The sequence below is a fragment of the Atta cephalotes genome (assembly GCF_000143395.1).
Source record: "Atta cephalotes unplaced genomic scaffold scaffold00057, whole genome shotgun sequence".
NCBI classification, from domain to species: Eukaryota; Metazoa; Arthropoda; class Insecta; order Hymenoptera; family Formicidae; genus Atta; species Atta cephalotes.
In genome coordinates, this window is record NW_012130121.1 from 1179731 (window position 1) to 1206678 (window position 26948).

At 30.7% G+C, this 26948-nt stretch overlaps 1 protein-coding gene across 1 annotated transcript in view; it reads right to left on the reverse strand.

Annotated features, from left to right (window-relative positions):
• LOC105623429 overlaps positions 1 to 26948 on the reverse strand; it is a 247627-nt gene that overhangs the window by 139860 nt on the left and 80819 nt on the right. Inside the window, 1 exon segment of the mRNA XM_012204820.1 lies at positions 7418 to 7468. Within this exon segment, the coding sequence (XP_012060210.1) occupies positions 7418 to 7468 (51 nt within the window).

Consider the following 26948-nt stretch of genomic DNA (forward strand, 5'->3'; position numbering starts at 1 on the left):
CACCGTCGTCGCCGCCGGTTTTACAATCAATATTAGTTGACGGTGGATCCGCGCTGCGTCGCCGCTCGTCACGTGGTGGAGGCCGAACAGTGGGGAGAGGGAGAGTTGGAGGAGGAAACTGCGAGGGAGGTGCACTTGTGCCAATGGAGATCTCTTCTTTATCGTCCCGCTCGCACGAGCGAGCGGACGAAGCATCACGGCGTGGATAAGGCGATAAAGTCGCTATAGCATCGACGGTCGAGGGTTTTAACCATTAACCTGAGGGTTGTTCAACCCTTCCTTCGGAATAGGAACACTTTAAATAATGAAATCCGTGGGAGAAATAGCCGCGTATAATCGTATCGTTTCGCAAACGGCGTTAGTCGGTTTAAGAAGAAAATTTGTACATGTATTTCCCTTCATTCAAATAACTTAAATCCTGTATTTGTCGGATGCCCATCAAATCCGTTCCCGCTTGAAACAACCGTTGTATCCGCGGAGCAATGGCGGCGTGACTCGCGGGGTTATTTGTTCTTAGCACTGCTTAATTTATCCGAAAGAAAAATAGCAACGCTTCCTTTTTTGAAATTGTGTAAAAAAATATTTTTGCCTTTGAAAGATTTATTAAATGCATCTTCTAAAATTTATACAAGATAAATGCGGGAAAGTTGCTTTATAAAAATAACTAATAAGTTATAGCTAGTTTTCTTTTCTCAAAAGGTAACCGTTACAAGTTATCGATTCTAAATTCTAAAAAGTAATTAAAATTATTATATTATATCATAGATATAGAAAAAGGAACAAAGTTCCTGAAAAAAGTAATTATAACTGTAACTTTATACGAGTTACTTGTCAATTTTGAACAAATGTCTTAACTGAATTATTGTAATAAGAAGTTATATGATCAGTTTTATATTATCATTGATTATTAATTAATAGTATTATAAAATTAATATCCACTATATCTTACTTAAAATGGTAAGAATAAATGAAAATAACTCTCTCTTAAAAGTAAGTAAAGTAACTCTCTCTCTCGAAAAATTTAAAATTATTAATTTTTTTGCAATAAATTATAATCAAAATTATATATCTTTATTATCTATTTGATACATAATATTTAATATCTACTTTTAAATTTATCATTTTTTACTGTTATTGACAAATATCTTAATAATTATAAATGTATTATTAAGACATTTATTTTACGCATAACAAGGGAAATAATTTTTATTACTTCTTTTTGAAGGAAAATAATATTAATTCTTATTATTTTTAATCTTATAATCAGTTATAATTTATTTAACTAATTGCATTCTCAGTATCTTTAAAATAATGTATCTAAAGTTTAACTATAATACTGTTATCAGTGACAAAATCAAACTCCTATCGATCGGATTAATTGTGTTAAACGTCATTATATTTTGATCGATTGTGTCACAGCTTAACAGAAAACGAGTTTTTCGTAATAATATAATCAAATCGATTTTTCAACGAACGGGTTACATCGTTTTAATTGGAATTGTACATACACAACTCTTTTTTGTTAAATTGTATTTCTGCAGATTATGAAGATGAAATGGCGTAAGAACCAGAAAAGTTACAAATGCAAGATATTATTTAAACAAGATTGGACTTTTTATCTAAAGGATTACGAAATTAAATTTTTCGGTGTATTGATCGCTTATTCTATTTATTTTGAAAAATTGATAATATAAAAGCAAATAAAGACTTCGTTTATAAAATTTTGTATACAAAATTTTGTAAGGAAAATGAAACGTATGTAAGACATAGCAATGTAATTAAATGCTATCTTCTTTGCGGAAATTATTTATCTCATATAGTAAAAACTGTGTCATTCAATAATTGCGTGTTTATAATATTGCGTGTTTGATGATATTACATTATTTATGATAATTCTGGAAATTAATGAAGTATTTCGAAGATTGCAAAAATAGTTTATAAATTTATCATCTAAAAAATATATTATTCATATTCTTTAATAATATAAAGTAATAAAGATTTATCTTTCTATATTTATCCTTTTTGTTCATTTTCTTCTCTTTGTTCCTTGCGATCAAAAATTTGATATAATTTTTTAATTGTTATTTAACTTCATGAAGATTAATATAATATTAAGATTGGAAACAAGATCGTTTATATTAGGTGTAGTAAAAAGAAATCCATTATTTTTCCATTCAATTTCAAGCAAAAATAATGGATTTCTTTTTACTACACCTAATATTAAATACATTACTTTAAATACGAAGCGCCATTACGATCTGAATGTTAAGATGTTGAACTATTATATATATTCATATAAATGAATTAATTTCAGAAATGATAATTACGTGCCGATATGATTGTCGGACTTTCAACGCAATTAATTTGAAATATACCCCCAAATTTCCCAAATTAATCTTAAAAAATTGTAATAAACTTATTGCGAAAAATATTGCCTCGGCCTACAATAATATAATATTCTCTTGCAACAACGTACATATATTATTGATCGCAATCTATAATTTTATTAATAATAATAATGAAATTAAAACTAATAAGATTAGATAGATAGATTCCTTTAACTATGTTTGTGTGTGTGTGTGTGTGTGTGTTTTACACAACAAAAAAAATTTATACAAAAAGCTATAGGAATATATAGGAGCTATAGGAACAACTCTGATTGTTAAAAATTGCGAGATATACATTTAATTAACAATATTATATAATTTCGTATTTATTAATAATAATCTGTTTCGACTATATAATCTATTTCATTGGCTGCGTTCAACACAGAAACCAGCTTTGCAACTGTTGTAAAATTCCTCAATATTAGTTCTTGCTTTTGATTCCTTATGGATCTAAATATATAAATCAATCATGAAGAATTTTACAATAGAATTTTACAAAGCTGCTTTTTTTGCAGAACGTAGCCATTTTTTTCTACTATAGTGATCAAAGTTGCATATGGCATGAAAAAAGAAGGGATGACTTTTCCTTTTTTCCGAAAAACGGAGAACAATATATTTTGCAGTGATCATGCAGCGCAGGTTTCTCGAGAACATTTCGCCAGTAGAAACGGACACAGCAGGGTGTGGCGAGACGTCGACATACCGGATATCACCACCGCCGGACTCCGCACGCCATCTCGGCGGCGTCGGCTCCGACGGAGGCGAGGAATTTCCGCGCGTCCGTCGAAAGAGCCGGTACGTCGCACGCCGATGGGTTATCCACAGAGCTTACCCCGCGAGAATTACCCCAGGTTTTCACTTCAGAGCAATCCTTGCGGAATTGATCCAAAGGGGAAGCGCGTACACAAAAAGTACAAATTTCAGAAAAGATGTTCCGAGTAACGTTGGAGAACGTTCTTATCGCTTTAAAAAGAAGAGTAAAAAGATCTTCATCCCTAAAAGATCTTTATTTTCATCCCCTTTACCTTACTCAGCCTGTCGATCTGTTATCCCCTTCTCTATATCGTAAATGTTCTCAAATTACAACAATGATTTTTTAATTACATGTAAATGATAGGATTTCTATCTTGCGTGAATGATTTTTTTCTGTCGGCATTTATAGTAAATATTTAATATTCCTATGAAATTCTCCATAATACGATTGACGTCAAAAAGATATAAGATAAATAAAAATAACTGTGTGTATTAAATTACGCAGAGCTGTTAATAAATATTCGTATCATCAATAACGTAATAATTAAATTTTTGTGCAAACTGATTTGTTATCTTTTATCGATTAATCGATATATCCCCACGGGTTGTACATGTTAAACATGACAATAAAATGCATTAAACGCATAACGCGAAAAGATATCAAGAATATAGTATACCAATTTTTACAAATACGTTAATATTTATACTTTAAATAAACTACATTTTTATTAAATAACACTTTTTTGTTTATTTATTTTATTTAATATTATTTTTTATTTATTATAAACTAAAATTGAAAAAGTAATAACAAAAATTTTAATTTTTTTGTACAAGTACTTTAAATATTCAAGATAATTTATACCAAGTTTTATTGCGATTAAGAGATTAGTTACAGATATTTAGAAAAAATAATAAATATTTTATTTATTTGCAAAACAATTAATTTCTGCAATGTATTATATAAATCATCTTGAATATTTAAAATATCTACTTGAATATTTAAAATATCTACATAAAAAATCGAGATTTTTGTCATTATTTTATGATATATTTCCATTTTTATTAGAGCACAAATGTTACTTCTTATTGAAATAACTTTTAATCCAGATGGCGAACCATCGTTAAATTCTACATAATCTTTTAAATGCGATCTAGAATAATCTGTAATTTTTTCGTTACTCTTTCATCATTTTGAAAGCGTGTAATACATCTTCCATGCATTTTAATAGCAGATAGTTTGCTTTTATAAAGAAGGAGAGAAAAATAAATTCAGCACAGCGTTCCTTTCTCTCTCATTTCAGATTTTCGCTTAGGGTCTCCGCACAAGAACATCCTACGCAATACGTTATGTTAAGTACTGGATCATAAACTGAAGCCTATACATTATACATAATAATAAACTTACATCAAGGCACAAAGAAAATCGTAACATAATATATAGATTTACTGTTACATACAGGCTTCAAGTTTACGTTCAATACTTAATGTAATGTTACGTGTTACAGATGATTTTGTGCGGAATGCACAACAGCCTTATTCGAAATGCTGCAATTACAGTCTGAAATTATTTTCCATTATTTATCTTTTATATAATACTCACGGGAAATTACATATAACAAAACTGCCGTTGGGTTCGTCTTTTTTCAATCAAACTTTTTCATTCTCTAATCGAGCTATTTTCGTATAAAACTTTTTTATCTCTTGTATTTAATTAAATTGAATAATTGGACTTCTCTGTTTCCTTTTGATTACCTCTGTTGTGATTTTATTGTTATGTTATTTTGCTGGTGTTAAATTAAAATATACATATGTATATGTGCGTGTAGACACGTGATTTAATTATATGATAAAGCAATTTCTATAGTGGCTTCCAAAAGTTTTTGGCCAATATATAAATTTATACAATAATTGTTTGACAACATATAAACTTATACAATAATTGTTTGCCAATCTATTTTTCAGAGTCAATCAGTTTATAAAAATTAATAAAATTTTTGTTATAATCAATTTAAGAACATGATATTTTAAATACTAGAATATCTTAATCAGGATTTGCGAGTCCGGTCAATTCAAAAACTGTTAATCATATTCGAAAACTGTTTATAACAAATGTTTGTCACATCTTCGTATAATTTTCAATTACATAATCTTATTCCTCAAATTTTGACTTTTAAAATAAAAAAAAATTGTTCAATTACGTTGCCTTCAAAGATATGTTAATTAAAGTACTCTCCAAGTCCGAATCAGTGCAGAAATTCAATTAAAGAAGAAAAGTTTGAGCATTATATAATTAAAATATTGATTTGTAATAATTTCAATTTACCAATATCATATTCGTTGAATTTATGCATTAAAACAAAGTTCATTAGATTACATAAAGGTTAGCTAGATTAGGGATCTCATATTTCAATCATTGATTATTAGTATAGGCATACGTGACATTAATATATCAGTGTTTATCCACTGATTCAGATTTAGAGAGTAGTTGGATATAAGTATAGTTAAGAAAGTTTTGGAGCAAATGCCAACAAGAAGTAGAGTTAAGTATATTAAATCTTTATTTGTACAGATTCTTTTTTTAGCAAAACAATAGTTATTGATTGGTTGAAAACTTTTGAGTAATTATATTTAGATAAAACACAAAAAAGATAACAATATTTTTTTACCGGTAATTAAACACTAATATACCAATTTTTAAATATAAACAAACGACTCAACTGATACAAAATCATATAAAAATAAAAGAGCTACAAGTCATAAACAATAATAAATACAAAATATAACGCAACTGATATATCCCTTTTAGTTAAGAGATAAAAATCCTTGAAGCAACTTGGAACGTTCACTCTTTGTAACGTCACTTTGTCTGTAGTTGCAGCAAAATAGAATCGCGATGAAGACAACAGACTGGGCGTATCAATTTCACGCGGTACAAACGGAAGAGACAGAGAAAGAGGAGGGTGCAGTTACTTCAGAGAATAAACGAAGGAGAGAGAGAGAGAGAGTGAAACTTGAACTGAAGAAACCTGACTGAGACCTCGCTAATTCCAAGGGTTAAGTTAAGCTCGTAATGGTCTAAAGGCCAAGGAGAAGGCGAGAGTAGAAGGGAAGGAACAGGAACCAAAGGCGATTGCAGGCAATGCAATCTAGATAATTCCTTCACGGAATAGTCGATCTCGTGAGACAGTAATGAGTACCTCTATTCATGATAAATTTAGCCACTTTGGTACGCAAAAGGATGACAGCGAATTTTCCACGTTTCTACACTTGTTCGGATAATTATGTTATTATCATGATTGTCACGTTCAGAATTTTTATAAAATATACCTTGAAATCCTATATTTTCTCTTTATTTTCCTTTAAATTGAAAATCATCGTTGAAGAAATGAAGAGTTAATTAAGATATATTAATTTATCATCCCAAAAAAATCTGTTCTAAAAAATTAATGCTAGTTTCCATTCGGCGAAGACACGATTAGACTGATTAGATCAAAATAAACATATTGACGACAAATGTGTAATAATTAAAAAAGTATACAAGTATATTTTTTAACAAAATAAAAAATTATGAAAAAATTAGAGATTTTCCTGTAGCGTGTTGAAAAGTAAGTAATACAAAAAGTTTGGCTTTACAATGTAAAATTATATTATATAATTAATTTTACTATTTAATTAATTTTAATTTTAATTAAAATTGTATTAATTGTATTATTAATACAAAATTATTTTATTTCATATTATTTTGAATTCAAAAATTGTAAAAAATAGACATGTTTTTAGAACGTAATTAAAACAAAAAAAAGCAAATTTTCATTTTAAAAAATTGTTTTATTAAACATCACCTTATTAAACTTTTTATATGTATATAACAATTCATTTCTACATAAAAATATAAATTTCCAATTTCAGTTATTTTTTGCAAACACTGTATACTTATTACATCCTTCATTATTTATACGGTCTTACTGAGCATATTTTTTATAAAATTTTTTTATAGACCACGAAAAAGTTTTCTTCAAGTTAATCAATTCAATAAAAACTCTCGATAAGCTTGGACTATTCTGTATCGACTAATTTTAAAATATAACAGATAAAATATGAATTCTTGCAAGATATATTCGCATTCTATCCGCAGAAAATTATAGTTGGGAAGTTGCGATTTGATCAATCTCGAACTAAACTAATGACTAAAATAGACAGCTGCCAAGAAAAATGATGAAGAACAGTTGAAGAAGTTCGGGCTCGCGAATGAAATTTCATAAAAAATTAGTACTCACCGGTATCGTTGGACTGCCGGTGACCCTTGCCATCTGGATTCCACTCTTCTTCTGTAACAAACGGAAAAAACAGCAATTAGCGACAACATTTATTAATGGGGAAGAAATTTGTAGACAGCACGTTGACGACAATAAAAGCAAAAAGTTTCTTCAAAATTATGTCTCATTAATACGAATTTATTATCAAATTTGCAATAATAATTAAATTGTTTTATTGTATTTTCTATACAACATCCTTCTGGTCATAATAAAAAATGTTATCTCTTCTATGTTCTTAAACTGATTATTTTAGATTACAAATGAGTAAGTTAGGTGCAGATCAATTGCCATTGCCATTGCAGTGAATCCTTTCCATTTGAAAGGCACATATTGGTTTCCAGCAAATTTGCAATTATTACAGTGGTAACGCTCCTGTTTGAGAGTTTCCAGAAACTTTAGTAACAAGTATCGGAAAGTTTCCGACGGAAACTAAAGTTCGATTTCGGAAAGTTACGGATATTGCAGAGGCCTATAGTGGAAACTCGCCATCCGCACATCCCACACTTTCCAAGTCAAGTTCCGATTACCTAAGAAAGCGTGAGAGAATCATTGAAAAGCTTGCGAGCTGTCTTTCTTGGTTATTTCGACTTTCGTCATTGGCAATTTGGCATGCCATAAACTCGTATACTATTATAAAAGATCCACGTGAAGAAAATCGATGCGTACTATCACAGTTCTCTGCTATTTATTCCTCTAAATTATGACTTTTATCATTTTATTTGTATTATTTTTTATGTTTATACACATTATGACAAATAAGGTATACACATAAGATTTTTTATTGGAATGTTTTAGAGAATAATATTTAAATGTATTCGAGATCTATTTCAGAAAATAACTTGTAAGAACGAATTACAAGCTCTAATGTATCTACTAACTTGCCAGTTACACAAAACATAAAAAAGTATTTTAAATTGTTTAAAATGTCACGTAATATATTGAAGCACGTAATGTAAATAAAATAATTTTATGACAAAATAATAATATCTAACAAAATAATATTTTTATCTTATTATAATATTTATATGAAAATAATTAAGAATCAATTTATGCTAAAAAAACCTATATAATTCCATTTGTTTATATAATTGTGTAATGTTGCAAGTGTATTATACATTGTTTAAAAAGATATAATTATAGAATGATAGAAATCATTAAATAGTTCAATAAAAAGAATTTTCTCTGTCACTTTTTTCTATATTAACTTTGTTAGAAAAGTACTACATTCCAGCTCACTACATTCCAGTCACCCAATATATATGTATAATAGAGTTATAAGTTAAAATATTGTTCACGTTCCATCCTAACATATGTGAATCCGACCAAATACCTACATATATTTTCCATGTAGCAAGCTGCGGTCACGTATGCGTAATAACACGAAAATTCGATCGAGCGTTCATGGCGGTGCCGCATGCATTTTTTCGTCTCTCCGACGTTTGAACATATCACACGTATATTTATGCGAAGTGCATGTCAATATATGATAAACTGCGATACCAAAAAGCGAAACCGAATCGAGGCGAGTCTCGCATACCCGCACATGTGTGTGTATTTATGCAAAAAACACATTTACATGTAACAAAACGTAAATCGAACATGGTATGGGTGCATCTCGAACGCAAATCCTAAATCCAGTAAGCCATAGGATCCTTGGTGTTTAAAATTTAGATTTTCCGCAATATTTTACTAGTTGCTCACTTGCTTTTTTATTTGGATATATACTTATTTGCACAACATATTCCAAGATTATATCTCAATTATATTCAATTTTCATTATTCTCTTTAATAATGAATCTATTGTATAAATCAAATAAAATAAAGCTTGATGCAATTCTGTCTACTTCAAATAAAATTAAAAACTTAAAAATTCTGTTTTATTATAAAATAATTTGTCTTAAATATATATACAATAATAATGTGTATAAATTGCATAATAAACTTAGTATTTACATTAAAATTAAATTTATTTCATGACATAGAATCTATACGCGCTTTATTTAAACTTTTATATTATTTAATTAATTTATCTGTTTATTCCTTTATAGAAGAGACGATGATATACGTCAAGCCGTCTGCCAAGCGAACTTCTATTCAACAGAATTAATGTAGTGATGTTCGACACGACAAAGTATTTGTTATAATCAATAAAATTAAAATATCAACACCGCATGATTAGTTATGGATATTCTATCCATCATGGTATATGCATATTATATGCGTACACGAGTCGCGCATATTTTATGTTTATTATGCATAATACACTAGTTGTGTGTACGTGTGTATGTTAGTCATGTACACAAGTTAGTTATGTACACCTGTTCAAGTTGATGATGTAAATGAATGATTGAATGAATGATGTAAGGATCTGACGTACAGACGCTTTAGTATTCTAAGCCACGCGGGAGATATGAATTTAGATTTATGCCGTGACCCCGTTTTCTTTGGAAGCACTCGTTAGTGAGCCGGCGCTCATTAATAAGACTTCCCTTCGTCTTTAGCGCGCTAACTATTATTTTTAAGGAGGAACATAAGATTTTAATTTCAGTTTTATTGACAAGTTCCCAATTTGCAAATAATAAAATTTTTTTCTGAAATGTATCCTATACAGAATCGCCAGCAATTACAACGAAACCAACGTTCAACTGTCAATTGATAATCGAGATTCTGTCAACCAATACGGGACTATCACTGACAAATAACTGGTTATTAAATGACAGCTAAAGTTCAGATATCACAGGGCTATCATTGATCCAATATTGCCTGACTGCCAAATGACGGCCAAAGTTTTATCAGCCAGTACTGGGCCGTCACTAGCAAATGACTGACTAAAATGACTAAACCAATACTATCTGTCAGTACTGGATCCAAGTTATCACCCAATACTTAAATAGTACTGGGCCAATAGCCCGAACTATGGCAATCAATACTGGCCCAGTACTGATGGTGCGTGCTGGGCTGATTGTAAAACCCTATATGGCGACCATTCGCGCGATTTCCTCTTTTTCCTTTTTAGTAATATCGCTTATTCAATACAATAAAACAATATAATTAAAAACTTTAATTGTTTCATTCTTTAATTGTTTGCAGAAGAAAAACGGAAACAAAAGAAAAAGAGAAAATACTTTTAATCTTCTACAATCAGTTATCACACTAAAATTGCATTTCAAAATTAATATCACAAAATATTGATTATTCAAAATTTTGAAATTTATTTTCTAGAAACTCTGTTTCTTTTTTATATTGTTGTTGTAGCAAATAAATGATATATAGTTTGTATAAGTAATTAAAGCTTCCATCAAATTATATCTCTATATATGCGTGGATAGCAATCGTATAGATTTTAAATTACCATATGTATATATTGATCAAGATATATGTATATATTGATCAAAGTAAATCGCGAATAAATAGCGTATCTAATATATACAGACTTAAAAGCGGAATTCTCCCGAGTTTTGCGAAAAGTCGAGAAGCATAGAAGAGTCAAAAAGGATATTAAGGAAAGCGAAAAGATAAGCATCCTCAGGCATGTCCAAGGTGAATCTCGCGTTTTTTCTCTTTCTTTTCAAGCGTGCAATCCCGTTTGCAAGCTCGAGTCGAGGAACTCTTTCATGCGTTTGGCATAAACGAAATTTATCACGTTCTGTGAGGGAAGCTTGCGGGAAGCTGCTCGTCACAGGTAGATTCCGGAAAGTGAAATTGCAGCAACGCTTCTCGTTTTTTATTGATGGTTGTCGATTGTGTCCATAGCAATAATGGGTGTTTTTTTTCCTGCAATACGATATGTTTTCGTGGATCCGCGTTGATGATCGCCGTCACGTAATTGGCGAAACGTGTAACTCGCGCGTCCCTTTTGGCGAGCGAGCGAGCGACCGAGCACGCGATTGATCCACCGAATATTTTTTTCGAATGGAAAATTAACGCACGGTCGTGGCGCGCATTGTACCGCGTGTTGTTTGCGCGTCAATTTGAGGGCCGAGTGGATGTCGGGGCTATGTCAAATTCACATAGGACAAAATAAACCGTTCGGATAAACGAATATTTTCTATCACGTGTAAATTAGCGAGGTGCATTGTTGCATGGTAATTCCTTATTCTTGAATTGTCGTAAACTTTGTTTAACAAAAACACAAAATCATTAAAGACAAAAAATCAAACAGAAATTCCAATGAAGATTCCAACAAAGAATTTCGTTTGCTATCGTTCATCCATTACCCAGAGGTTTCAGTAATACACCTGGCTCTAAGAGATAAGAGTCTAAATCCCAAACTCTCTTGGGGTGAACCCCAGTGAGGAAATAATCCTGATTACTGTCTTCTATAGACGGATTATCGTTGCCCTTACTGTCGTAAATCTTGAAATTGTAACACTCGATCATAACGTAAAATATGATCAAACTTCATAAAATTCGAAAAGGTCTATTAATTATAATGTGTGAAATAATTTTATAAAGTATATAATGCAATATATAAAATATATAAAACAGCATGATAACAATTGATTTTTTTTTCACAAAAATCAAATAAATCTAAAAAGTAAAAATTTTGAGGAAGTAAAAAAATGTTTTCATCTTCAAAAAAAAATCGTTCATTAAATAAATACAATAATTTTGTTTTATATAATAGATATATAATAGATACAAGAATATATAATAGATAGGGATATAATACATACAAGAACGAAATTTTAAGTTTTGATTTTTAGATATTTTACGGACCTATTTAAACAAAATAAAAAATTTCTGGATTTATTTGGTTTTTGATGGGGAAACTCTTTAATTTTATGAAATGATTAAACGAATTAATATTAATTCAATCATTTGTAAAACATTAAAGCAATAACGATTAATTTTGTCATTGTATAAACTGTCTCAATTTAGAAGAATATATCAACTATTTAACTTTATATTGTATAAAGTTTTAAAGTTGACTTTTACTTATTAACTACCTCTCGTTGCTTCGTCTTTTAACGCACAAACGTTTATTCACAAGTTCGTGCGGTGTAAAATCTCCGACAAAAAGGCCACGAGGGAGCGGCAAAAAGTCAACAGTATACGTCTTGGAATACTCATATTTCAGAGACGCTCTGTGAATACTTCCTATCCATCGTACAAAGAAGAGTTTGTGACATTTGTGTACATCGAGAAATAGCCGGTGCTGTAATAGAACGGAAAACTCATCGGAGGAAGGACGAACGAGAGAAAACGGATTGAATTGAAGGAAAAAGGTGTGGAAAGTCGATAAAATATATCTGCGAGAGAATCTAAATCTCGATATCCCCGATATATCTACTTGAAAATATAATACTTGAAAATGTATGAGAGCCAATATCAAGTGTTATATAAAGAAGTTTAGTCATATTATCGCTATTTCTCTCTCGCATACAATACGTTATGTGACATGATACACATTGTATATGTATTAAGTAAAATATGTTGTCATTTTTAATCAAATTATATTAGTTTGTTTTTATACAGAAATTTTTTACAAAAAATTTGTACAAAATTATTTATCGCTCATTTACTACAATAATGACACAACTCAGGAAATAAAGTTTCTTAGAAAATTTATTGAATATTTGAATCATTAAAATTTTAATATTAATTTAAAAATACAATTTTGTAATAATTAATTATATTTAGAGTAATAAAAGATGTTATTTCTTTTTCTCTTATATTTCTGTTCTTTTTCTACAAATTTAATGGCAATTGTTGTATCGAGCAATATATTTTGATTTTATATAAAACAAATATGACAGAATAGAAGCAAAACCTTCTTTTCTTTTTCTGCTAAGAAAAAAGAACTATTAACATAATTTGGTTTTAATTCAATAGTTGTTAAAGTTTAAAAGCGTCTAAAACATAGATTGAAAGAAGAAAGTTACGGAGAGAAGAACATGCGAATGTATCGCGAAGAAGAAGCAGAAGAAACCTCGCAATAAAATAGAGCGAAGTAAAGTAAGATCACGGAAGATCTTCGCGTTTTTATTATACTTTGTTGTCATTAATCTAACTTCGCAAGAGTTCCCATTACTTTGCTGTAATAAAATATCGTATTGGGATTAGAAGTGCTTTCTGTGTTCTCATTCTATTAGCTCATGCTGTTTGCTGTCTACACGAAGGGTATAATAATTAAGTATCCGAGAATATGTTTTATCTTAAGCTGAAACACATAAAATATTTCGTAAATGTATTATTGACAGAAAGTCAACTTGTAAATAGTTAGCGTTGTGTCTTAAAAATATTTCATTCTCCATTAGCCAGGAAATTTTTTGCTTATCCCATCAGTAACCTGGATCTTCAGTGTAGTTTTTATATTTAAAAATTTGAAAAAGTTCTTGAATCTGTGAAGTGTTACTTTAAGTAATTATTAACAAGTTTTTACTTTCATAGAAGTCGATTGTACTTTACTTATTTTTTACAAGATTTATCTATCAAAATTTACTATCATGATTGTGAATTCTATCAATTATTATTATTATTCTTGTTAATTATTTTGTAAAATAATTAACTGTGCATTCAAAATATAATTAGACTGATGGAGAGTAAAAATTAATTTTATATTCGAAAAAATACGAAAATAAAATTAATATCACGAATAAAAACGAAATAAAACTAATAATTTCATATTATACAATGAAATTCGTTAGTGTTACGCAAAGTTTGATTATAAAAGCAATATAATAAACAAAATACATCAGAATTTTAAGTTTGGCAGCGTCTGAAGTATCGAAAAAACGCTCGAAATAAACTCCATTCGACGAAAAAAAAAAATTCGTCTACAAAAAAGCATGTTGAAGATCAAGGCTTGTTACGAAAGAGAAAAAAGAGAAAAAACGGAGAAATCGAACAAAGGCAGAAAGAAAATTTATGGGACGAGATAAATCTAGTCTGACAGTCGCAACTTATTTCATCAACTTGTGATTTAATTGACTTTTTTTTAAATGTTATATAACGCGCGAGCGAATACACAGAAAAAGTTCATCGTGTTCCATTATCGATTTATTTTCACAAGAGACTAAACTAATGAAAAAAAAGCATTTAGTGGCCACTTTTGAAATTTCCTATAATAAATTGCGTTTTTTGTGTACTAATAATCACAAATAAGTATAAAGTAATTGTTAATAATAAAAGAAATTATAAAAAAATTATAAAAATTAAAATTACAATAAAAAAAGATATTAGTCTCGTTTTATCGAACAATAATAAATTCTGTTTGATCAGTTTTATTGTTCAGCAAAAAGCCACTTTTTTTTCTCTCCGTAGTGTACATATAGTCAAAGATTTTTTTCGTGCTGAACATGATGCCGTTGGCAAAATTTGCGTAGCACGTCAGGATTTTTAGTAAATTGAGGTAAAATGGGTGAAAATAGTATTTTTTACCATTTTAAACATTTTTTCTATGGCAAAACAAAATCTTGTTTCGAAATAAAGTTTATGCCATTTAAAATTACAACTCAAAAGCTTTTAAATAAATTTAATTCATAATTATACGACTTTTATTTCAAATAGTGATCAAATTATGACTATTTGAATTTTAGACATTTTGCAGTTTAAAAAAAATTATTTTTCTTTTCTCTTCATAGCATGTACATAATCCGAAGATTTTTTTACACAAAACACGATACTGTCGTTAGAATTTGTGTAGCACAGAATTTTTAGTAAATTGGGGGTAATAATAAATTGAGGTGGCTTTTGTCCCATTTCATCTCAATTTACTAAAAATCCCAATATGCTATGGAAATTCTGATGATAACATTGTGTGCGAAAAAATCTCCGGAATATGTATGATGCTTCGAAAAAAATATAATGCTATCGTAGAAAAATGTATCGAGATCTGGTTTTTTAAATATTCAGTTTATCGAATTATTTATTTTACAGATAATAAGATAAACAGCTGTTTATCATGATGTACAAAATATTTCTAATTAATCATTGATAAAATTAGAAACACCGTGCAAGCAGTAACTAAGTTCAACAGTTAGCTGACATTAGCAACAGCAAGGGGAGGGAATGTAATTAAAACGAATCGAGATAGCAATCATTATATCGCATATTGGCGGTTAGTTATAGCAATTAAATGAGTATGATGCATAAGAGAACATCTAGATCACATTAAATCAGCTCTCATCTAACATACTGCCATCAATTAAATCAATCGTATTGCCACAAGTATAAAAATATCACAGCCACACCAAGAGTTTCATAACAAGAGCTCATATTGTATTTCCTATTACGTTAATGCAACTAGAGATATTGATAGTAACGGAGAGTTCGGCTATACGGGAAACACTAGCAAGATCAGAGATCGAAACGAAAATAGAAAAAGGAAAGTGAAAAATGGCGAAATCGGCGGTCGAATTTCCCTTCCTTTAGAAATCAGCTATCAGTTACCTGAGACATCGGAATCGGAGCCTGGCGTGGGGCTAGCGTCCACACTGTGCCTAGATCCTTGGCAGCATTCACTGCACTTGCTGCACATCGTCCCCGGCAATATAAAATCGACGTGAACGTCCCTTAGCACTTATCTTCGTGGCGGTTTTTCGTTCGCCGGCGTTATCGTGCGTGACCGCCGTCGTTCTGCGTGAAAAGGGGTCAATCCGGAAAATCGTCTCCGATTATCGAGCGTCGACTATCGCGCGCAAACGGACGGTTTTAACCGTGGAATCCGGTTTCACCGACGATTTACGATTTTTCCCATCGTAAAGTCGCGAGTGTCGACTGCAAAGGAATTTCCTACTTGAGATTCTTTAGTCACCGAGCGACAGAATCGCCCTAATTTAATAGTTCAACGCGCAAGTTTAAAAGTTCAACGTACAACAGTCAAAATCTCTTGAGACAAAATTTTATCGAAGTGATAAAATATATGCGGTCTTATTAGCAAAATTGAAGATTTATCATACTTTTGCAAACATTAAAAATAAAAATCTTGGTGATGCAGTTCTTAATCTTTCAAAGACAAGAGTCTTCTAGCAAAAAATTTAAAAGACCTTTTTTAAGAGTTTTCAGAATTGCTGAATTAAATTCTGGCTTCACACACAAAATTCTAAAATTCAAACTTCAAAAAGTAATTAATAATAAAGAAGATTATTGTGAAATTTGGTTTTAGAAAATTCTTGGTATCGTTGAGTTTATATGTAGCCTAAAAATATCGAAAAGGGCAGTAAAGGAGAATTTAGTCACAGAATTCCTAATCAGAATTTGAAAGTTAGTTCTGTTCGAAAATCAGTTCTGTTTGCGTAGCATTGATGACTTTCAAGTACAAGTAAAATGAAACTGGAAACCTGATATTATTTCGCAATTAAAAATTATCGAAGCTGAATTTTATGTGATATATAATTAGATTATTCTTTTTTGATTTTATCCTCCTTGATATTAAATCTATTATTTTGAATTTTTCATTTCTTCGAAATAAATTGTATTATTTTGAAATTTGGAAATTGTAACATACAATTAAACAAACAAAATTTAATGACCAATGCAATAAATATTATTCACGTAATTAACAAGAAAATCATGGCTTCAGGTAAACCAAGAGGTCTTGCTAATATATAAATAAAATTTATTTCATTGATCAACACTTGATTTTATTCGTTTAATTGATCTGTACATTATTATTTATTGTTTAGTATAACACGAGTGCTGTTTATTTAGTTTTTACCTCAAAATCGAATAAAACATTATCGGATTACTCCATTGGTCAAGTTTCATGAAAAAAATCGAACGAGCAATTTACAAAGTAAAAAGAAATGTGCTCAATTAAATAACGCCCACAAAGAATTAAATAATGTTTTTGTTCAATAATGTTTAAATAATAATTCTCAAAAACCTCCTCATTTCTCGTATTTATAAAGAATGCAAAATAACATTTCGATTTACTGTTAGATTCAGAATCCAAGTAATTACGAATTGATAATAATTCGGGCGCGAGCTGAATTATTAAATAAACGTTCGCGGGCCAACCTAATAAAGTAATAACGGCAATTAACAACCATCGGTTCGCAAATACAAATTTGTGATATTTGACAATTTCTACATTAATCCAACGAAAGTGAAATACAAAGTCCGCGGTTTTTCTGACTAATCGATGAATATATACGAGTGCTCGTCACAAATTGATGAGCTAGTACATATATTTGTGGAGAGGTTCTTCCAGTATGAAGTATGAACTACTCTGAAAGCGCAGTTGATTACCGGGATGGAGATTCATTCGCGCGTATACATGAACTTTAAAGTCTGCAGAAACGCATGCGAAATTCCCCTAGATCCGGTATTCCGGACGGAAGTGAAATCAGGGCAGTGGAAAAATACGCCCTGCGGAAGAATACGTTACAACACAGTTCAGTTATATCGAAATAAAAAAGCACTCAAATTCATTCGCGAGTAATATCGAAAACTCATGGGTGTCGTGTACTCATGGGAAAAATGCTTGCATCGAGAGGACTCGTTGCTTATATCAGTCGAATTGGAATAATTGATGGATATTATCAATTTCGGTTATTCGTCGGTAACCGATGGTGGAGAGTTAGAGCCAATACACAGATCGGATATCGAACTGGGTTGTAAATTGATAGTCGACAATATGAAACATTTAGTGGCGGCCATTGTTACGCTCCCTGATGACCGTATCAATTTCGATCCTATTACTCGCAAAACTAACGACTTCCGATCCTTATCTCTTTTATTATTTCCAATATTACGTCACAAACGCAGCATCAAAATAGTATCAAAACAGTTCAATTTGCATTGAGAGAAAAGTGTTTAGTATTTGTGACTGTAATTGCATAAAATAATTACAGTTAGAAGCTCCATTTTTGTAATTACTGTTGTAATGCTAATAATAATTATATTTATACAAACAATATATACAATTAACCAAAATATAATTTAATCATTTTCATTAAATTGTTCTCTAAAACTGTCAGAATAAAATTCACTCTAATGAATAAAATTTCACTTCCTTTAAAAATTGAAAATTAAGCCGTTCATTTTCGAGATTAACTTAATTTTTTCACTTTTTACAATGACGTTCCACTTAAAAAAAATTTAGAGAGTATATTTTTAAAATATTATTATCAAGAATGGATCTGGACACGGAGAAAATCCGCGAAACCCATAATCTTTATATAGAAGATCTTAAGAATATTATTATTATTACATTAAAGTAATAATAATTATAAAAATAGAGCCTATAATTATTTTGCCATACAATTAGTTACAAATACCAAACATTTTTCTTTCAGTGCGTATTTTTTTTAGAAAATTATTATTGAAGAACGTATTACTAACATTTCTCGATTGCAGCTTATAAAATAATCCAAATGTAATAAACTCTATTTGCATTGCGTTAACGATGTTATGCTGTTGCTGTTTTACTCCTTTGGGATTTCAAAAAAAATTTGATTGCGCAGAAAATGAATTTAAATTTTCAAAAAAAATCTTGTTTCTCCAATGCATCTATTTGTTTATCTTTACAAACGTTATTCATTTCGACATTTTTGCCTTTCATCGTAACAAATGATAATGAGCGGAAATAAAATAATGCTGTATTATTTTATATAAATAGTCTAATTAATCTAAAGAACACTATAAAACATAGAAAGATGAAAGTACTCGGTAATAAGTGACGAACGTCAGTAGTTACGAACAATAAATGTCAGATACGAAATAGAAAATAATCTTTAGTACATTCTCTTTCTCTCTCTCTCTCTCTCTCTCTCTCTCTCTCAGAAAAAAAAGACATAATAGTAGTAAATAAAGATGACATTAATACAAGCACAATAAAAGAAAATAGAAGAACTTGAGGGAATAATATTCCCTTAAGCCCTTCTATTTCCTTTTATTATACTTTTAAATTAGGGAATCGTGATATTCAAATTTTTTTATTAATACAAGTTTTTAGACATAGAAATAATGTACATACTTGAATAAAGATATGTTATTTGAACTACAAAATAGTTCAATTATATATATTACATTAATTTATCCAACTATGTACATTAATCTTCAGAAGACGGATTTACATTTAAAAATCTCACCTTTTCTTGAATAAAGTTTGTTATTATTTCATTGCATTTTTTACTTCAAAATGACACTATTTCAACACCTCTACAATGACGTCCCGTTGTGTATGTAAAAGTTAATTCTATATAAAACATGTATGCTTGTCACCTTTGTAGTTTGCTACCATATATTTTTCTTATTTTTATATTTTTCTTTAATTATTATGAGTGTAGAATGAAAAGATACAGTATATCGTATCTATATCTACTAATTGTCAATAGATAACAAATACAAAAAATAATCCGAGATAATTAGCATATAGATATCAATCAAAAAGCTATCACTGCAATAACTGTTAGGGACTGAAGAAGAAATTTCTTGTGATTATCAAGCTTAAGCGGCTTTGAAGCAAAGTAAAGGTCAGATATTAAAAACATGCGTTGTTCTGGACGGAGAGAATTTAATTCCTTGACGCCGGTTGCCGACAGGATTACTTCCGCCATACTGCGCTCCAAGTTTTATCATTAAAATATTGCCTGTTACGTCCAGGTCAATCAAACGCGTGGAATATATTGTTTCGAGAACTTATTATCCGAAAGCTCTTTTTTCGCGTTTTAGTTAACATTTCAACGCGGAATTCTGGTGCACAAGGCATCTTTATTCTGATTATATCAAAATAGATTCAATCATAAAATTTTGATTTATCTATTTTCTGATTTTATCTATTTCTAGAATTCTAATTGATGCTATCAGACTTTTTTCAGTATTTTAATTAACGTAAATTAAATAGAACTTAGGCTCAGTTTTTCATTCTCTGATTAATTCTCATTGATTTAGACTCAACCTCACTTACAAGCTGATAATTTTAGTGACAACTTTAAAAGTTACTCACTAAAAAATCAGTTTGATTAATCACAGCTAGAAAAATATAATTTTTATTTGAATCTAATTACAGTTAATCAGAAAATGAAAAACCGAACTGTATGGACAGCATTAGTAAGTAATTTTAAGTAACTTTATTCGCAATCATGTCACGCACTGGCATCAGATTACGAATAAAATTAATTGTAAGCACCACGATGTTGCTGGACGAAATGGAACGAAATGTAAAAAAGGATTTCCTATTCTTTTTCGAGTGAAACGTCTAGTCAAAGGTTTTTATCAACGAGACTCAGCACTTCCGTCTCTTCCCGTTTAACTCATAAACAGAGAGAAAAACGGGCTGCAATTGTATTCGTTACATCAATCGCCACAAAGCTGTACCAACGGGGTTTCGTAGAACATATATAATTTTTTTCACAGTGAAAAGAATCGGTCAAACGTTTTCCCATGGAACAAGAAAAGCGAGCGGAAACGAACGGCGCGGCGACTAAAAATTCTATTGAATGACATCGTGTCGGCGGTGACAACCCGCAGCACGTCGCGCGTTTATCTCACGAGAGAGAACGGTCCCCCAAAAGGTCCAACAAGTCGCTGGGCGTCCGCGCGTGCAAACGACGCGACCGATCGCGATGCTGCCGCGTTGCGAATAAATGATACCGCGTATACACGGAGCTGCGGGCGAGGGCGGATTACTGGAACGATGCGACGCGACGCGACGGAGGAGTCGCTTGCGCGCAGCGTCGGTCACTGGGGCGAAGGTGTATTCGTGCGATCATGGTATGGGTGACCGATAGGTGCGCGTGCATGCGCGTGCACGCACATCTCGAGAGCGTCCCGACACCCCAGTTTCGCCCACGCTCTCGCCCGCTCTCAATAATCTCCCGGCATACCGCGGGGATTATTTTCCATTTGGATCACGATCGATCCTCGACGCGGCGAGACGCTCCGATCGGCAATGCGTTTACACATTTCCGCACGCGAGTCATTCGATGATGCGGCATGGGATCGATTGCGGATTGCTTTGATCGATATGCGGAAGGAGAACCGACGACACCGATAGACACGACGATGATAATTATAATGACGAGAGCGGTGCACGCAGGTGAAAAGAGGAGAGGAGGCTTGACAAAACAGGAGAAAATGACGCGAGTGTAATTTGATTAATCGACGCTCGCTATCGCTGGGTAGAGATACCACCAGTATCCACTCTCGGCAGTGCTAGAGCGTGCTCATTACGAATACGCATGAAGGAGCAGAGAGATCGGAATATCGAGATATTCGTTTGAATAATGTACACGATTTACATAAATTCAGGAATAAGAAATACTCGATGCTTTCTACATTTTTCCTCTTTCTTGAAAAATAATTTTTGCACTTTCGAAAAAGAATGCGAAAAGATTTGGACATAGAAAGGTTTTCAATTAACCTTATCAAATTGCTTAACTCTTCAGAGCTGACACAATATACTTACTAATGCTGGTCTGTACAGCTCGATTTTTCATTTTCTGGTTAACTGTAGTTAGATTCAAATAAAAATTATATTTTTCTAGCTGTGGTTAATCAAACTGATTTTTTTAGTGAGTAACTTTTAAAGTTGTCACTACAAAGTTATCAGCTTGTAAGTGAGGTTGAGTCTAAATCAATGAGAGTTAATCAGAGAATGAAAAACTGAGCCTAAGTTCTATTTAATTTACGTTAATTAAAACACTGAAAAAAGTCTGATAGCATTAATTAGAATTCTGGTTGGAAATAGACAAAATCAGAAAATAGACAAATCAAAATTTTATGATTGAATCTACAATATTTCAATATGATCAGAATCTTCATGCTTGTATTTAAGCAAAAATTTTTTAATAAAGACATTAATTTCAAAGACCCAAAATGACATAATTCATAAAAATGGATGAATATAAGGCTGGTATTCATAATCTGTTCTTATTTTAAAACCATTTTAAATAATGTCTGAAGATGCTAATATAGTTCTGTGATTGATTTATATAGACTGTATTTAAAATAGTTTTAAATGTAAGAAAGACAATGAATATCGACCTAAATATATTTTAAGAATAATCCAAATTTGCAGCTGTATCACAAAAAAAATTTAATTATGTGACAATTTTAATAAAGTAATTTATAACTGAAAGTATAGATCCAATAGACCCACCGTCAGCTCTGGAGATTTAATTACATATGTATAATATATATATATATATATATATATATATATACAGTCAAACCATCATAACGAATTATCGTGATTGTTAAAACAAAGCATGTTAATCTTAATTCCTTAAAAATCTCCTCTTTTCAATTTTCTTCTTATTACAATGAGTATAAAATTAGGATAATTTTATCGCTTAAATATAACTAAAAGATTGCTTCAATCAAGAATCGGCAACAGATATTTTATCGAAGTAATACAAGTCAAAGAGAGGAAGTTTAATTATCGTGGGGTCGCTCTTTGAAGACGAGATTGCGCAAAATCGCAGCCTATTTTACATTCGTCGTATCATGTTGCACAGCTATTTAAACGCAAGAGGTACTTTGATGCATTTTGCCGCTAGCGATCGCGTTTAGTAAAAACAGTTCAAAAAAATAAGTTGGGAATTGCGAAAATAAACACAGGTTTTTTTTCTTCGTTTACCCCCATCTTCATCCTGCAATTTCTTTTTCAATTCCCTGTCATTTTAAATCTCTTTAAATCTTATTCCTATCATTTTATGCACTCTTCGTTTAAGCTGGCAAATTTTTCACATATTCTGAAGATTACGAAGACTACATCGGTTGTTTTTCATTTAAGAAGAATATTATAGCAACAAATTTATTCAATAGCAATGAAGTCGCGTGTCGTCTGAGGAAAAACGTAAAGAGAAGTTTATAACTTATTTTTTTCACTTTAATAAAGCAGAACGTTTTATTTAACCGATCTCAAATAATGTCTACTAGAGAAAAATAACTTCTTGATTCTCGCGGTGTTCCATACGCTATTAATAAATTAAACAAAGAGAAAACGGAAATATTATCGTATGAAGCATACCTTCTAAAGCCATTTTTAAAAGTACAGACTGTAGGCGTGTGCGTGTTAAAAAGAAAAAAGGAAGGAAAAAAAAGAAAACTCGCTCGAAAATAAAACGCATTGGATGGATACGACGTCAATACATCTCCCGGACGGAGTAGGAACTTCCTGGGATATCCTCAGCCTCGTTCGTTACAGCCTGCAAATGGCCGGACTTAAAAATAAAATCTCCTTTAAATTATCGCTGTCGCCGGCATCCCCGTTGTTTGTGAGATATTTTTAATTACCATTTGCGTGGATCTATCGACTTTACGCTCGAATTGGTGCGGTAAATAGCCCACGATGTATTCGAGATGCAACCCATGAACCGTCTTTCACGAGAGCGTTTCGTCCAAGTATCGTTCTCAACCAATCGTTGCATCTCGTTTGTAAAAATGAACCGCTGATTCGGGTCTCATCGAAGATTTCCGATCGATATCTCTTAAAGCTGCATTTTCGTTCAATGAAAAAAGTATAGTGATAATATTGTACGATAAAACGTTACTTTTTTCTCTCCGAAGTGCTACAGTACATATCCTAAAGATTTTTTCGCGTTGAACACGATACCGATGAAATTGAATTTGCATAGCACGTCAGAATTTTTAGTAAATTGAAATAAAATGGACCAAAAGCCAATTGAATTTAATGTTTATATCCCAATTTACTAAAAATACTGATGTATTGTATTTTATACAAATTCTGTCGACATTGTATTCAGCGCGAAAAAATTTTCGGAGTACTATATTTTACTTCGAAAAGAAAAATGATTTTTTTATTAAACTGTAATAATTTTTAAAAAATTTTAATTCAAACAATCATAATTTAATAAAAATAAATTGCATGATTAATTGTATGATAAATTAAAATTCATTTAAAAGTTTTTGAATTATACTCTTCGATTCTATTTTTAAAAAGAAATTTTTACTTTAATGTAAGAAATATTGAGAATGTTCAAAACGTCATTTTTTGCCTATTTTACTTCAATTTACTCAAAATCCTAACATGCTATACAAATTGATGCCAATAACTTTCTGTTCAGCGTGAAAAAGTCTTTGGAGTTTATTATGATATATATTTCAGAGAGAATTTTACAACATATTGGATAATGTAATTAAATTTAGATACAATAATTACTAAAACTTTGATAAAATAATTTCAATCAAATGTTCGATCAATATAATCAAAGTTAAATAAACATTAATTTTGCTTTTCTAAATATTATCTTATTTGCCTAAAGATTACCAAACGGTTGATTGCTATTAGATATTATGTTCAATATTTACTTTAAATATTGTACAAATATGCTAAACAAAATATATTTAATATAAGCAATTATCACGTTTTCAGTGTTTCTTTATCCGTCATTCAGCGATTTATTGCAATCACGTATCAGCGATTCTGCAATATTTAATTTTATGACACTCCATGAGGTCAGCGAACGGGATATGTGTTTCATAAACTACATATTAGCGTGTGCAGATGTGAATTAGATAGCCTAATATCATTGAATCACTCGGGCACGATCGCTACGTATCGATCTAATGTCGTATAGCCTCAGAGTACTGAATTATTCATATAAGCTCGCTTTGCGAAAACCTTTGTATAAAAACAGAGACATTAGAAATATTGCTTTTGCGCATAGAAAATGCGCAAAAGCAATATTTCTAATGTTTTTGTTTTTGCATTTTAATTGGCAGGTAACACATGTAATTTGCTCAACTCCATGTGCTTCTGTTTCTATTGTTCTAAATAATAATAGCAATAAATTTCACTTCATCATATAAAAACTTCGTCATATATTCCTAATAAGACTAAACCTCGACATAAATATTATTCATTCGTACCATTTTGTCCGAACGCTCAGCTATAAATGTATTTTGCCATACGATTGGGATAGTAATTCGCGAAACTCATTGTTAGTTTTATTTTGCAGATGAATATGTCAATCGCTTCATTTGAATTTGTTTTAATTCCTTTTTTTTTATTCGTTCTAATTTAATGTACAATAACTCCATAAATCATTGCTGATATTTCTAGATATTGCTTTCATATCAATTCTCTTTTAATTTTATATATTACACTGCTAAAATATCAAAAGAGCAACGATTACCTAATCATTCTACGCTCTTGAGTTAAATAACATTTTGTTATTTTTAATTCTTATGTGTATCAAAATGTCGAGCCATTTCCATTTAGTTTTCAAAGTGTTTACTTTCTCTAAATGTTTACTTCTTTATGTTTATCCAGATTAACGTATGCACATGAAATTAATAAAAATAAACTAAATTTAAATTAAATTTAATACATTTTCTTGAGTTAAATTGTTTAACTCCATTGTTTTAATGAAATTAATGATATAGAAGCAGTTGCAAACTTATAAAAATTATTTAAAATAACTAAAAATTGGGTATATAAGTTGACATTATGAATTTAATAATGTAGGAATTACTTTGAATAGAAAATAATCTAATAATCGAATAATACTGCTCGTGTGCATTTCAAACTTTTGAACATTTCACTATTCTGAATTTTCTATCTCGATCCTTTAATTCACGCTATATAAACTTCTATTAAATTCGCTGGAAATCATTTTTGACGTATCCTGCGTATATGTGCGGAAGCTGGGTCAAGAGGACGTGCACACAGTTACGCCACCTCAAATTGAACGTAATTCGGTTGTTGGAATCTGGACGCCACGGGGAGTTCTCTCCCCGAATGAGGGACGAAATATGTCTTGAAATTGGGTTAAGCATGCACCCACGCATGCGGTTCCCAACTGGTATCTCTCAGTAACTTAATCACGATCATGAATTATCGATGATTATTAACGTTTTCCCGCAGTGCGTAAATAACTAATTGTATTGTACGTTGCAGATAAATTCTTACGAAGAAGATTAAAAGTAATCACATTTTTCAAACGGTCTCACTGCCTTACTTCAAAAATGACGTAACTAAGAAATTACGTTTTCCAGAAAAGAGAAAAACTATTTTTCAATTTAATAAAAAATATTATAAACGAACATTATTAATTATATTTCAAAAAGAATTTTATTAATATATTCTTAATATATTTAATTGAATGTTATTTTTGTATTTACGTTTCACAACTTAAAAGATCTCTTTTTGAATCATAACAATTTTGATAATCTTTTTTATAAGTTACCTTTCTTCCGACAAAATAGATTTGCAATTTGACATCTCGCTGATGTTTATTTAAAAATAAAAAAAACACTGTTAGAATATTATTTTATTTCGTTAAAAAGAAAATATCGGAATGTTCCTTAACAATGCAATTCTACACAATTATTAATAGTTCCATTCTTACTTTTCACGTCTCTAAGCAAATGGAATCTTCTCCAGGGGAACAAAAAGATGTAAGAAGGTAACGAGAAGTACAAAGAAAAGAAATTGAAAGACAGCCGAATGAAAGTCCCAAGACTCAGAGCACGAAAGAAGGTTACTTGAGTATTTTCCAATTGATAAAAGTTGCATAACGAAGTTAAATATTCTGCAAACATTCCCATCGTACTTATTTATATATATATATATATT